The following is a 13,989-nucleotide window of genomic DNA, read 5'->3' as shown; positions in this document are numbered from 1 at the left end:
TCTATCCATTTGTTTCCAGCCTTTGAGGCAAAAGGTCAGATTGACATCAACAGAGTACTGCAATGCCAAAATATATGCATTTTTGAAATATTATTAACTTTCCTTATATTAATCAAGCCAATTTGGAGTCAGGCTGGTCAGAGGAATCTGAAGATAAAAGTATTCATCAGAAAGATGGCTACCGCCAGTTAGTAACTTTCTTCGTATGGATGCTTCTACCTGCAGATTCTGCACCTGTAGAATAGATTCTATAGCCATACATACCCATGTAGTAGGAGGGTTCATGGATGGTTATACCAAGAAATCCTACAAGACTGATCCGGCAAAAAAGACCATTCCCATGCACCTCAGAGTCAGGCAGGAATGCATGGCAAATATGTGCAGGGACGCCCATATATCTTCGCAATTCGAACTTCTACCCTTGCAAAAGAAGTGGTGGTTTTAGCCCTGGTAGAATGGGCCCAGATTCCTTCTAGTGCAGAGTTCTCCAAAATCAGTCCTGGAGGGCCGGATGCATGCCAGATTTTTCAGATAACTACATGTACTTAAATAGGGATATACTAGAAATCTGGCATGGATCTAGTCATCCGGGACTTACTTTGGAGAACTCTATTCTAGGGGTCCTTTGTTAGTGCGTGCATAGCAGGTTTTACATGCCACAGATGATCCTCCTTGAAATAGTAATTTTCTGCACCATTTCCCCCTTCTAGGCATCACAGTAACCTGCGAAGAGCTGGCAATCTAGAAGAATGTCCTTAATGTGGCCTAAGTAGTAGTGGACTGTGCACCTAGGATTCAATCTATGCAACTGCTCCTGCTCCAGAAGGTCAGAAGGGTGCTGGACTGGCTCAAGTGGATAGGAGTCACCATCTTAGGCAGGAAATCAGATTAGTTCTCAACACCTATTTGTCACGCTAAAACATTCTGAAAGGTGGACTGAAGCTACACCGCACTTACTCATTCTTGGGCACAAAGAAATAACCGCAGTATCATCCTTGACCCTTTTCCTGCTAAGGCACTAGCTCCACTTCCCCTTTCGGCAGAAGTGACGGCCAGTCTTGGAGGAAAATGATCAGGCAATCTGGAGTGGGGTAGGAAGGCAGGAGGGATAGGAATGGAGCCTCAAGGAGAACCCATTGGTCCAGAGAAATGGCCTTCCAGGCCAACAGAAAAGTGGGTTTTATGTGTTGTTGGCGAAAAAGAACTAGGATTTCTTTCCCCGGGGAGGACAAAAAGGAGGAGGCAGAGGGTTACTGGAGAGGTCTGGGGTCTTTTCCTATGCCTCTACCCTTGTATTGGCTGTCAAACGGGACCTGGGAGTCTCAAAAGCGACAGAATATGTAGTTCCTCCAGGGTTGCAGCTGCTGAAGGCCCAGTGAGCATGCCTTTGCCCAGCTGACTCAACATCACTAGGGCAGCATCCACTTTCTCTCTACACAAGGAGATCCCATCGAAAGGCAATTCCATGAGATTTGTCTGTACATTGCTTTAGAATCCTGATGATCGAAGCCAGATATGGTGGCAAATAGATATTAAAGTGACCATCGCTCCTGCCACAGAGTCAGCGGTATCCAGGCCCAACTTTATAATATGTCTGGAGACATTTTGCCCATCCTTGAAAATCTCCTTAAAGCGTCTCCGCATGTCCTTTGGTATATGAGGGGCAAAGAACTGGGCCATATCCCAAAAAGCATGTGTGTAAAGGATGAGCAGACAATTGGCATTTAATGATTTGAGTGCCTTACTTCTCGAAAAGGTTTTCTACCCCCTGCCTCGATCAGTTTGGATTCGCTATGTGAAGGGACTGTTGTGAATGACCCCTGCAACTGGCTTTATGAGCATGAACCTTGGATTACCAAGATCTCTGGGGAAAAGTCAGCTGATGAAAATGTCCGGTCTCTCAGAGCTGGGTGATACTCTTGCTACTAGCGTACTCACAGCTGGGGCTGAAGAGTGTTTCTCCCATCCCACAAAGACAGCTCCACTGTGTCCTCATTAACAAGAGGAAATGGTTTAGAAGTCGAGTCACAGGGGCAACAGTCTTAACAGTGACCAATGGTAATTTTAAGTCCAATATTTCTGCAGACTTTCTGATCACCGAGTGAAACATGATTACAGGGGTTTCTGTGCAGCTGGGAATTCCATATAATTTCTGGAGAAGTGTCTAACCAGCTAGCAGAGGATAAGCCTGGCACTTCATAGATGTTTTCTACACCACCACCATCATCAATGTACAGGTTAAGGGAGTCAGATCTGAAGAGACCATTTATCGGCTATCTGTACTCTTTCTTTTCATTGTCATTGTGCCTCCCTTCTGGACCTTTTGAGAGGAGAAGACTCCATGGGTGGAGAAAGCGAAACCCGCAGCTGGCTTAGAGTATGGCTCTGAGGTGTTGGCAGCATCAGTGGCCTCACTGCGGCATCGAGGACAACACCAGTGACGGAGTTGTGTAGTAGTGCACTGGTGTAAAAGGCTGAAGGGCAGTATGGCGCTTGAGGCATGAACATTAGGAGACTGAATGGTGCTCCCTGTCCTAGAGGTGATCTGAAAGGTTAAGACTATGGTAAAAATCCCAAAAATTGCAGTGAGAGACGCAGAAAGATCGAAAGGCGCCGATGTTACCAGGAAGGAAGGTGTTGGTGGAGCCTCATCCGATATTGGGTCCAGCAGGGATGCTAGCCCTGAGGCTCCAGAAGCAGGATCTGTCAGCTTAAACATGACCAACTCTGGCTCCTAAGATGAAGATCCTGTGGGAGATATGAATCATCTGGAAGACTAACCTCTTTCCATGTTACTTGCACTTCCTGGATTTCTTTTTAATTGAGTCTGGGGAATATGAAGAGGGAGATCTGAATCAGACATGCGTCCTCAGATGACTTCAGCTTTCTTCATGGGGAGGGGCTATGAACAGCTTGACCTCATTCTCCTTGATGGATTTAGGATGCATGCTGAGGCATGAGCCACAGAAGTGAGAATCGTGGTCTGAACCAAAACACCAAAACAAATGGAATGTGGTTTGTGATGAACATATGTCCCTCGTAGTCCCTGCAGGATTTAAGCTCAAACATTGTGTGGATGTCATGACACACCAGAGTAGTGTTTTTTTTCCTCACAGGAAATACGTCCGTACAGAGGGCACGCTCCAGACCAACGTAGAAGGCACAGGAAAAAGGGAACTGATGTTGCGCCAAGTGGCACTATATGGCTATGGTGACATCACTTGACATCACGCCGTAGATTCAAAGTCACTGCACCGCCATAACGAGCGACATGAAAGTTTTGATCCAGATCCAGTCTGACACCTGGGATTATTCAACATATTAGGAATCTGCAGGTACAAGTATCCATCAGAAGAATTATTATTTCTTTAAGAGAAAAAGCGCAAAGGGAATTGTGGATTGTTATGAAGTAAAAAACACGACTTTTAAAACTCTCCTGGCTTTATTGAATACTACAGGAAAACAAAACAAAAAAATAGCACAATCATCTCTAACACTTCCATCCTATGCGTCAGCAGCTGGTGCCCATTTTTTTGCATGTTGCGTGGATCAGCTGTGGAGTAGTGTATACATTCAAACAGGACCCTTCAGGAGCTGATCGCTTGTGAAGAAAAGCTGGATTTATTTGTCATTTCAGAGGAGGCTGGGAAAACTGGGGTTCAATCAATGCATCCTCCCCAAACCTGGCACAATTGTGCATAACCTAACCAAAAGAAGGAAAGGAGGAGAGAAAGGTGCAGTCATTGAATGTTGGCACAGTATACAGGGAGCACGTCTTCCCAATGTTGACAAAAAATGACGACAACATGCTCTTGAAAGACAGGTTTACTACTGTTGTGCCAGGCTACTGCTAATCTAACTATGTCAAACTTAAAAACAAGTTCACCTTTGCCACCAGCTGTCCAGAATCACAGTCTTTCCACTATAAATAACGTACGTGCTGCAACCAGCTGGCCCCTAAAAGTGTCTTTGAACCCTATATTTCTGTTCCTGGGGCCTAAAAAAAACTAATCTATTGAGAGGCCACTTTGTTCACCTGAATCACTAGGCCGGTCTCAACCAGGAAGATGGTGCAGACTCGGCATGGCACCATCTTAAGGAGAAGCCCTTGTGGATAGAGTCCTCTCGGCTGCTGGTTTCAGAAATTTCCTGAAGGTGGCATTAGATGCTTAGGATGCTCCTGCCACCTAAAGGTAAACACCTCAAGGCCGCCAAGCAGTAGCAGAGGCCCTACACTTAGGGTTTTTGATTTAAAAAAGGTGTTTGGAATTTAAAAAGGGTTCCTTAAATTTCAAGGTCAGTGAGGCATCTCCTTTAACAAGAGAGCAGACTTCAGTGTGCAAAGTGTCTCCATTTATTAACCAATGAGCCAAGGCAGCTTTCGGATCAGAAATCTTTGCATGCTCAACAGACTGCCAAGAGACATTTCAGATACACAGATACAACTTATTTTTAATCATTTCATGGGGTGACCTTGAAAACTGATCACCCACAATGGAGACTTTGGAGAAGCAGGAAACAGTGGGCAAACTAACAGACTCGATGGACAGCGGCAAACCAAAGCAACTTAACACCTGAACACAAACACAGGTCGCATTAAACACCTTACCTGGCCCCTTCCTGAAGAAGAGGGAGCCAAGGGATGGGACGGACTGGACGACACTGATGTTTCATTACATTCAATATTTGGGCCCACCCTCCACCCTTGGGTGCGAGATATACACCTCCCAGCAGTGCAGGGAGATGAATGCTGGCTCTGTGTAATTATACACAATATAAACCCAACACTGTCATTTTCAAAAGAGCCTTATTCTATCAGACTCCAGGCTTGCACCCGCTAATAAGTGCAGCTAACAGATAGCCGTGCTTTGGGAATTGAGCAGAAAATTAAAGCATTGAATCTTAGTTTATGTGCACCCTTGGTGGGGACAGAGGGTGAATGAGCTAGCCACACTGCTTCCTTCACATCTCCTCCCTTCAACTTCCACAAAATAATGAACACCAGCTACTCTACCATTTTCACTCTTGCCCCATACGGCCTGTAGCCCAGCAGGCCTGCTCTGCAGGTCCTGTCAAACAAAGTAATGTAAAATCATCACCTCAACACTAGGACTACATGATTTGGATGATTCCAAGCACAAAAAAAGAAAAAAAAAACAGTTAGCGGTTTTTTTGTTAACTCAACAGCAGCTGAGAAAATCTTGAGGTTTTTGCAGTTCATGTATTTCTTTAAAAAAAAAATTGTACAAGTCCAAATATCAAAGAAAGAAGAGTTGCCCTTGGGAGGCTTGTTCTGTACAATGGTTAAAACGTCCCTCCACACGGACTGGACCGAGGAATTGGGGTGGGGGGGGGGGCTGTAGAGGGTATCCCAGAAGGTGGAGACCATCACGCAGTTCGTAGAATGGTGGAAGGGTAACAGGAGGGGAGGCAGCGTCTTCATTTGGTTTCCCTGGTGCTGTCAGTTCAGAGGATGGAGGAGCGCAAGGTCCTTTTAGCTGCCGTAGTGCATGGTGTTGGTGGTGATGGACATCGGTGATGCCATGGAGATGGCCGGACCGCCCATGGTGAACTGGTTGTTGACTGGGTAGTGGGTGCTGGAATTGCCTCCACCTTGTCCTCCGGCAGACCCTGTGGAGAAACAACAGTGTGAGCGCACAATATCCTAATTTCAAAGTGGGAGGTTAATATTTTACTGTGGATAGTGGGCGGACTCCAAACACCTTTAAGGCAGAATCAGAAGCATTGGTTTCTCCTGTGAGCCCCATGCACTGACGTGTTCCTGGATTTATGCATGCTGAGAGGAGTATTTCAAGGTGTAGCCAGGGTCTGAGGTAGACCATCACCTGCCAGTCGGGAAGACTAATTGATGCTTAAAATTGAATTAAAATACCTTCTCACTTTCTGCACTTCCAATGTAAAAACTATTGCAACCTTCTATAAGAAAATGGGAGACACCTTTTGTCCTGTCAACCCAAAATTTGACTTTTTAGTTTTAAAGGACAGAGAAGTCTAATCTTAGGGTCCTTGAGGAGAAGCAGCCATAGCAGATGGGAGCGTGGTCACTAGGGAGAGACTAGACGATGCAGATGGGGAAGGTGGTTGAGGAATGCGCTGAGAACAAAGTCGGTATACATCGAGAAAAAATGTATAAGACGTCAAAAGGGATTGAGATAGCTATGCAAACTGAGGACAGCGGAAGGCGAAAAGCAGATTTTGATACAACGGGATGAGAGCTGGGAGCTGAGGGACGATTAGAAGCAATGTGGAAAAGAAAACAGTCAGGAGTATGTTCGGTAGGATTGGAGGAAGATGAGGTAAGTGAGAAGTGACCAGACTCTAGAAGTAACCTCAGAGAGGCTAAATTTCAGCAGTGGTTCTAACTGCTATGTGTTTGAAGCATAGTTTGGGAAATAAGCACAACTTTCAATCACAAAAAAAAGGAACAATACCAAATGACAGAATTTTGAGGTGTAAACAAGACATTTCGCTGCCTTACTAGCACAGGATGCCTTGAAATACATATAAAACAAACTACAATGGAACCTCAACAATGGAGATGGGTGGGGGCAGAGAAACAACAGAATAGCAATGGCAATCCCAGCAGCTATTTTAGGAGTGCTAGTCTTTTCAATATAGACCGGGAGTGCTTACCCTCTGCCAGAATGAATCACTAGCGCAATGACTTAAACAGGAGCTCTGAATGAAGCATGTCTCTGATCTCAAACCTTGGAGGGATCACAGGAGCATGGCTCTACTGGCCAATGCAATTGTTCTTCCCACTCCCTTAGCCATTCATTTAAGTATACACTGATTGAAATAGACTTGCATAAATACACTTTTTGGAAGGAGTTTGTATTATGCATATGTGAGTAGGCTGCTGCTGTATGCAGGATCACACGTTCTTTACTTTTCACACAGACAGGATGAGTTTCTAGTTTGGTAATTTGCAGCCAGCACCAAGGCTAGTTGATGTGCAACGTAGCTACATATAAATAAACTTGTCTCCAAGTGTAACCTAGAAAAGGCTGCAGCACAGGGCAAGCAACACATCTGTGACTATTTTAATGAGCCTTGGTCTAGGCATGCCATTGTCTCCCAAACTATTTGCACAGCTGCCTTATTGGTGCTGACCGCCAAAAAAGCACTTTTGTGGTTGGTGCAGCTCACCCAAGCAGGGTCTGGTGCCAGCCCTGCACCCCTTGGGTAGCCATTGGCACAACACCCAAATGGGCTGCAAGATGCTCTAGAGTAGGAAATCACAGCGGTTTTCTGACTGGACCCTATGAGTCTCACCATCAGCTCATCTGTGAAGAGCTCCAAGCAAGATGCTCATAGTGTTTAATGGCACCCTCGCCTGCAACTCCTAGAGAAAAGGATAAAAAACATAAAAGAAAAATGTTACTTACCCTGTAACCACCTGTTCATAGCATGCAGTGCCGTCGATTCACATACTCTGCAAATACCTGCAATGTAGTGTTGGGCCAAGAAGTTTGCTACAAGAGCTGATGGGACTTCACTCTCTGTTCACAATGCAGCAGGACAACAGCTCCACCTCAGATTGTTCCCGTCCCTGTGAGTGTGTAGTGTAAGTGGAACACAATGCTGAAGGCAAGCGTTTTGTGCAAAAGCAAAAACATCTCATCATTGGCTTCTGGAGAGGAGGGTGGACCTACAGCACTACGTGCTACAAACAGGTGATTACAGTGCAACATTTTCAGTTTGCAGCATGTTTGGCTGTAGATAAATATGCTCTGCACAGACTAAAGCAGTTTCTCTCCCAAAGTGATGGCTAGCAAGCAGATGATGCAGATATTTGAAACCGGTTTCTTAAAACAGTTTTGCCTATTACCAGTCAAAAACATGTAAGCCAACAGCTAATGCTGGCATGGTTTTTTGCACTACAAGTCTGTATGCATTTAACATTCCATCTTGCAATGCCTGGATTGGAGATGGGGTGTCCCATGTGGGGCTAGGAAAGGCTGTAAAGAGTTCATCGTTTTTAGAGAAGGACTTGATTCTGTCAATGTATTACACGAGCACCCTTTTTGCATCTAGTGTGTGAGAAGCCATTTTCGCTACATAGTTAGGCTATGGGAAGAAGAGGGGGGAGGGGGCAATTGGTAGTTTATTAATGTGCAATATGGTGGCACTACCTTTGACAGAAATTTGGGACTGGTTCAAAGGGCTACCCTTGGTCACTGTGCACTTGCATAAAAGGTTATTTTATGATTAAAGCCCATAATGGAATGAGGCGTCTCATTGAGGGGATTAAGAAAGCCGCCTTCACCAACATCTGTAGACCACAGGAGTGAAATAGCTCAAAGGCTGGGGACATGAGCCATGTGAAAACTACATTCAAGTTTCAAACGATATGGTGGAGCTGGAGGTGTTTTGCTAGATATAACCGTTTTTAAGGCCCACCATAAAATCTTTAACAAGGATTTCCAAAAGGGATGCATGGTCTCGGTTCTGTGTGTATGCTGCAAATGCAGCCACAAATGTAGGTGGATTGGATGAGTATTCTTAACCAAGCCTTTTCAAGATGTAGCAGGTGGCAAATGTAATTATGTAAGAAGAACTTAAAGTTTGTTTCATTATTAATGAAGTAGGGGGTTAAGCATGTTCCACTTTGCAGCATAACAGGAATACATAGTAGGACTGCGTGAAGAATGAACATGCAATACATTTTGGAGCTTGAGCTATATGAATTCTACGCCCTGCCTGCCAAATTGTTAGGATGAGTCGTTTAGGATCAGGGTGGCAGAGCTGGCCCTGATGAGGAGTGGGAAAGTCTGGCGTCAGGGGCAGTTTTAAGTGAGGACTTACTGACATCTCCAGTAGCATGGCATACCCAGGCTGCCTGGCACAGGTTGGTGCCATTAGGATGAGTCATGAATACCTGCCTAATTTTCAAGATCATTTACTGAACAAGTGGGAGGGGGTCAAAAAAAGCATACACAAATATCCCAGACCAGTTCAGCAATACTGCATTGCCCAAGGACTGCAGGTACCTAGAAGCAAAGTTTTGGCATTTGTGTTTTTGGGTGTCAGAAACAGGTTGATGATCGAGTGCGCCACGAACCGAAATACCTGTGAAGGTCTTGTGAGTTCAGTTCTCATTTGTGGACTTGTTAATGTGTTGTGTTTAGCGGCTCTGCAAAATTACTGTCTGCCCTTCAGCAAGAGTTGTGCCAACAGATGTGTTATGTTAATTGACAATTGGGCGCCCCGCTGCTTCTGGATGTAGTTCACTGCCATCAAGTTGTCCATATTTAGGGTTTTTTTTTGGCCTGGATGCGCTTGAGGGAAGCGGTTTTGGCCTAGAAGGAGGGCCAAGAGCTCAAAGTAGATGTTACGCCCCTGGTATTGTGGGGTTCAGGAGTCCGAGTGGTCATATGGTGGAGATGAGCTCCTCAACCGGTGAGTGAGGTAATAGTGGTAAGGGTCATCTGCTAAAGGGGGGGGCAGGGAGTAGCAGGGAATAGCCTTCTGAGCAATTTTTGCAGTTCCACCATAGAAGAATGTGCTGAGCTTTGGATTTTGCCAACACTAGATCCTCCCACTGACCCTCGTTTAAGACCACTGCCTCGCGAGGCACTGTTGATGTGGGTGCATGTGCCACTTTCGGAATACAAAAGGCCCGCATTTCCAATAACTTAATTACCATCCCACAGTAAGAGGACATGCTGAAAAGAGGCAACAACTCTATTGGTAGGGTATGCTTTCCCATTAATAGTACTTTGGATGGGCATAAGAAGAGATGCATCCTTAGAAGTGGGACTTTTAGGAGTCCATGGTAAATCCAAACCGGGAAAGTAAGGACACAGCAGTATACATGCAAGTATGCAGTATTTCTATAGTACAAACCTAGCCAAAGTGTAGCACAGTGCAGCACATGGGCAGATTGAGCTGGGTCATGTATGGTAAATACATTGTGATGTAGAGTTCTTTGAAGGGGTGAATCTTCAACTCTACCCTAAATTGGTGCAGCGCTGCTGTGGTCCTGATGGATACAGGGATATTGATACAGATTTTGGTAGCATGGATGAAAAAAGCCTGTTGTCTTGTTTTCTCTTTATTTTTACATTCGTTAGCCTGGAGTCCGATAGTGTCCCTACTTTGGTGCGGGCAGGCAAGAAGAGCTAATACAGTGCAATCGAGATAATGTTTGTGCTCATTCTTTCCAGCCCTGGACGATACATGCTGCAGCATGTAGGATGCCAATAAGGGGTGCCAGTGCGGCTTCTGGGAGGCCATGGATTAGGGCCCTACTACCATCCACATGGGAAAGTATGAGAGTTTGAACAGCAGTCTCAAAGTCGCTTTCTGGAGGAAATGGTTTGGAGTGTGTGCCAGTGATTGTTGTCTGCTGCCTCTTATCAGCCAATTGTGTAGACCTGGAAAGATGTGAATCGTGTTTCTGCTCTGATGGCCAGCCACCACCTCTAGATACTCTGAACACCCTTGTAGCCGCAGTGATGCCAAAAGGCAGAGCTTTGAAGGGCTAGCGGGGTCCACATATCACAAAGCAACGGTACTGGTGGTGGGCAGGAAGTATGGGGATGAGGAAGTAGGTGTCATAGATCCAGCACTGCCATGAAGTCTCACTGCCACAGCTATGGGATGATACCCTGCACTTAAGTCAAGTAAAAGTGCTCCAACAAGATGTAGTGAGTCAGCAGCCAAAGGTAGAGGACTGCCTTGAGGAATCCATCCTCCCTCGGTATTAAGAAATGGAGAACTGCACTCCTTTGCCGCTCTGATGTGGAAGCATCAGCTTGAATGCTCCTTTCGATAGGAGTGCCTGCATCTCCTCCTTGAGTAGACTAAGATGGTCTAGAAAGATATTTAGTGGTGTCTAGGCAGAATATTTGGCAGCACAATGTGGAACATTAGACAGTACTCATACTGTACTAAAGAGAGAACGTGTTTGTCCAGGATCTCTGTCTTCCACTGTGGGGAAAAGAACGCTCAGTTTTCCCCAGAAAGGTGTTGTGAAGACAGAGAAAATGGAAGTGGAGTCTGTTCTGGGAGGCTGAAGCACACCAGTGGGAGCCACCTTGGCCCTTGCCTCTGCAGCCACCCCATCTGAAGAGTTTGAAGGGCTAAGTGTTCTGAAAGGGCTGCTGCTGGTTGCCCTGAATTTGAGTGGATGCAGATGCCTTGGATCTAATTCTGGCTTGATGTTTCCAACAGGTGGAACTTTTGTGCTGCAGACAGGGCACCCATGGCAAGGTTTGTGTCACAGATTTTTTTTATCAACCTGTGGCCTGAAGAAATACCCCCCATGATACAGCATGTTAGAGATGTTTCAGCTCAGGTCAGAAACATGAGTCATAGCCCGGTATGGCAGTATAGAAGGAACCAGGTGTTAATACCTCTGGAAGTGATATCAGTGGCATCCAAGGTGATCTAATGTTCACATTAAATATCACCCTATGCGAGGCATCCACGGTCAGTCTGGCTCTGTATCTTTCAGTGGAGACTTGCATCCTTGGAGGCTCTTTGAGTTGAGACTGAGTTGTTGGCAGACACTGAGGGTAAGTGATTGTTGAGCATGTACTCTGGGCGCAATGCCAGACTCCCTCATGGTGGTGCTCTGCTTGCCTGAGGATGCTGGGGGCATTTTGGTAAGAATGTTGTTGCTGCACCTCTGGGGCCCTAGGTGTGGGCCTGGTCTTTGAAACCAATTGCTCAGGGCTGGATGCATGGCTCCTTCTGCTCAGAATCAAATCCTTCTGAGGAAAACATCTAGGAGCTCTCGACCCCTACCTCACCTACGGCACCTGGAAGATCAGACGGGACCGTCAGCTACCTCCAGGATGCCAACGATTTCTGGGGAGGCTTCAACTTGCATCCTTTGATGCACTGAATCCTTTCACCTGGGTACTGGTGGGTCTTCTTGCAGCTAAAGGCTTGACGGGTGTCATAGGCGGACTATTCATATTCCGGCAACAGAGGCTGCACATGCCACAGTGGTCCAATAAGGGATACTTGGCGTTGTACATAGTGCAAATATGGAATGGTTTCCGTTGCATACCATCCCTCTACTTTCATTCTTTGTTATACAAAATGAAATTGTCAGTCCTGTTATTGCTGGTATGTGTGACTTCGATTGCTATGGTCGACGAGTTAACGTAATGTCTTAAAGGAAGGTGCTTAGGTGTCAGTGAAAATGCTACGAACAGGTGTTGGATAAGTAGCAATTGTTTAAGTCACTGTGATTAGAACTCGAAGGCTGGTATTTACAACTCCAGCGGAGAATGAGTCTACGTCAAAGTCTGATGGCAGAAGAAAACAATCTGTAGTGGAGCCGTTGCCCTGCTGCATTGTGAACTAAGGGAGGAGTCACAACAGGTCTTGTAACTCGAAACATCTTCAAAGAAAAACAAATTGCAAACGTCCACTAGATGGCAGAAGAATGCAGAGCCTCTGAATCTACAGCTAAACATGCTACAAGCAATTGTTATGCCAGCTAAAAAAATGAAAATTCATAAACATTTATACAATCTATCAAATGCCACATGGTAATCCATGGGGTTTATATTGTGAATTTAGTGCAAGTTAAACTGGGACAACATGAAGGGCAGGGGCAGCATGTGCTCTCACACTGACTATTCTTCAAAATAGACCCCGCCATCCACTAGGAAATCAGCAACATGAACAGGATAACTGAAGATATTTGTTACGCATGCACAACTGGTATTTGCAACAATGGGATTCCATAAGCGTTCACACTTTGACAATCCAAAAAAACTACATCAATGTCCTCAAATGGGGAAGTTAACACAACAGGCGACCCAAACCCTGCATTTCCCATCTAGCATTCTGAAAAAAATAGCTTCCATCCTAAACCAAATCCTTTTCCTGTACTACCTTTCACTTATTGCAGCCACTAGTACGGATGCTCACAAAAGTTCCACTTTCCTATACACCACTCCCATACCAGAGCTCTGATGGCATGCCAATCACTCGACCCCAACCCTCTGTGCTGCGAGAGACGCACCCTCCTTTCCACATTACCTTGCACAATGCCCGTGCTCATAATCGATCCCATCCTCGAGTGGGTGTGGTTCACAATCCCTGTGTTTGCTGCAGAGAAAAGAGAAGAGCCAGGGGCAGGAAATAAAAATAAAAGTTAAGGCTAAAAAAAAAAAAAAAAAAATTACGAAAAAACTATTAAAAGGCTGGCTGCTTCCTGCGAGGCGAAGCCACAGGCCGGTGGAGAAAAACAACAAAAACATTTTTGTTCAGATCTCCAGCGTTTCTCCACTAGACACTGATTTTTTTTTTTGTAATTCAGGTTACGTCTCTCGAGGAGACTCCCGAAAACATAAAATTCCATAATATTGCCATCTGAGCTACTTCATCCCAAACATGAGAGAAGGCCGTACACTAGAAGTCCGAATAAACTAAGGCAGCACAAGGTTACCCACCTGCTACAGTAGTTCCAGCAATGAGATCATTTCTAGAAATTCACATGATTGACAAAACCCGCTGGTACAGAGTGATGGCCTTGGAGCACTTTGCACAGAAATGTTTTATAGCCTGGTCATGCCATAAAGCATAAAGAACCCAAAAGCTTGCAGGGCGAAAACACCATCTACGATGGTCCAGTCACACTTTAATCACTTCCCGGTCTAAAAGGGTAGGTAGAATCAGAAAAAGAGGATTTCATATAATATTTTAGAAGTTACCCAAACGGCACTAACTACTGCACCAAGTTATGTTCTAGATTCAAAGGGGTGGACAAGGTAGTGAGAAGTTACTGGGATGGGCTGCCAAAGAATGAGTTCTATCAAAACAGATTTTCTTAACTAACTCCACATAGGCAGCCAAGAAGCACTTTCAGAAATATGAATTGGCCTCCAAATAGTTGCTTTGAAATCCTCAGCAAGAGTAAGACTATATTACTATTATTGGAGCTAAAGAAAACCTTTGGACATCTTTTTCCATCTTAGAAGCCGTTAATGTGCTTTCCATCTG

The 13,989-nt window shown here is 45.2% G+C and overlaps 1 protein-coding gene across 1 annotated transcript in view; it reads right to left on the bottom strand.

Moving 5' to 3' along the window:
* Positions 1–3,423: 3,423 nt before the first annotated feature.
* Positions 3,424–13,989, bottom strand: part of LOC147662818 (histone-arginine methyltransferase CARM1-like) — a 58,702-nt gene continuing 48,136 nt past the window's right edge. Inside the window, exons 7-8 of the mRNA XM_086950886.1 lie at positions 13,027–13,095; positions 3,424–5,631 (exon numbers count right to left, since the gene is read on the bottom strand). Of these exons, the coding sequence (XP_086807012.1) occupies positions 5,495–5,631; positions 13,027–13,095 (206 nt within the window). The 3' untranslated portion in view covers positions 3,424–5,494. The remainder of the gene's footprint in view (positions 5,632–13,026; positions 13,096–13,989) is intronic.

The sequence above is a fragment of the Lissotriton vulgaris genome, unplaced genomic scaffold (genome assembly GCF_964263255.1).
Source record: "Lissotriton vulgaris unplaced genomic scaffold, aLisVul1.2 SCAFFOLD_828, whole genome shotgun sequence".
Classification (NCBI taxonomy): Eukaryota; Metazoa; Chordata; class Amphibia; order Caudata; family Salamandridae; genus Lissotriton; species Lissotriton vulgaris.
The sequence above is the reverse complement of the archived record's forward strand: the minus strand, read 5'-3'. Positions and strand labels throughout refer to the sequence as shown.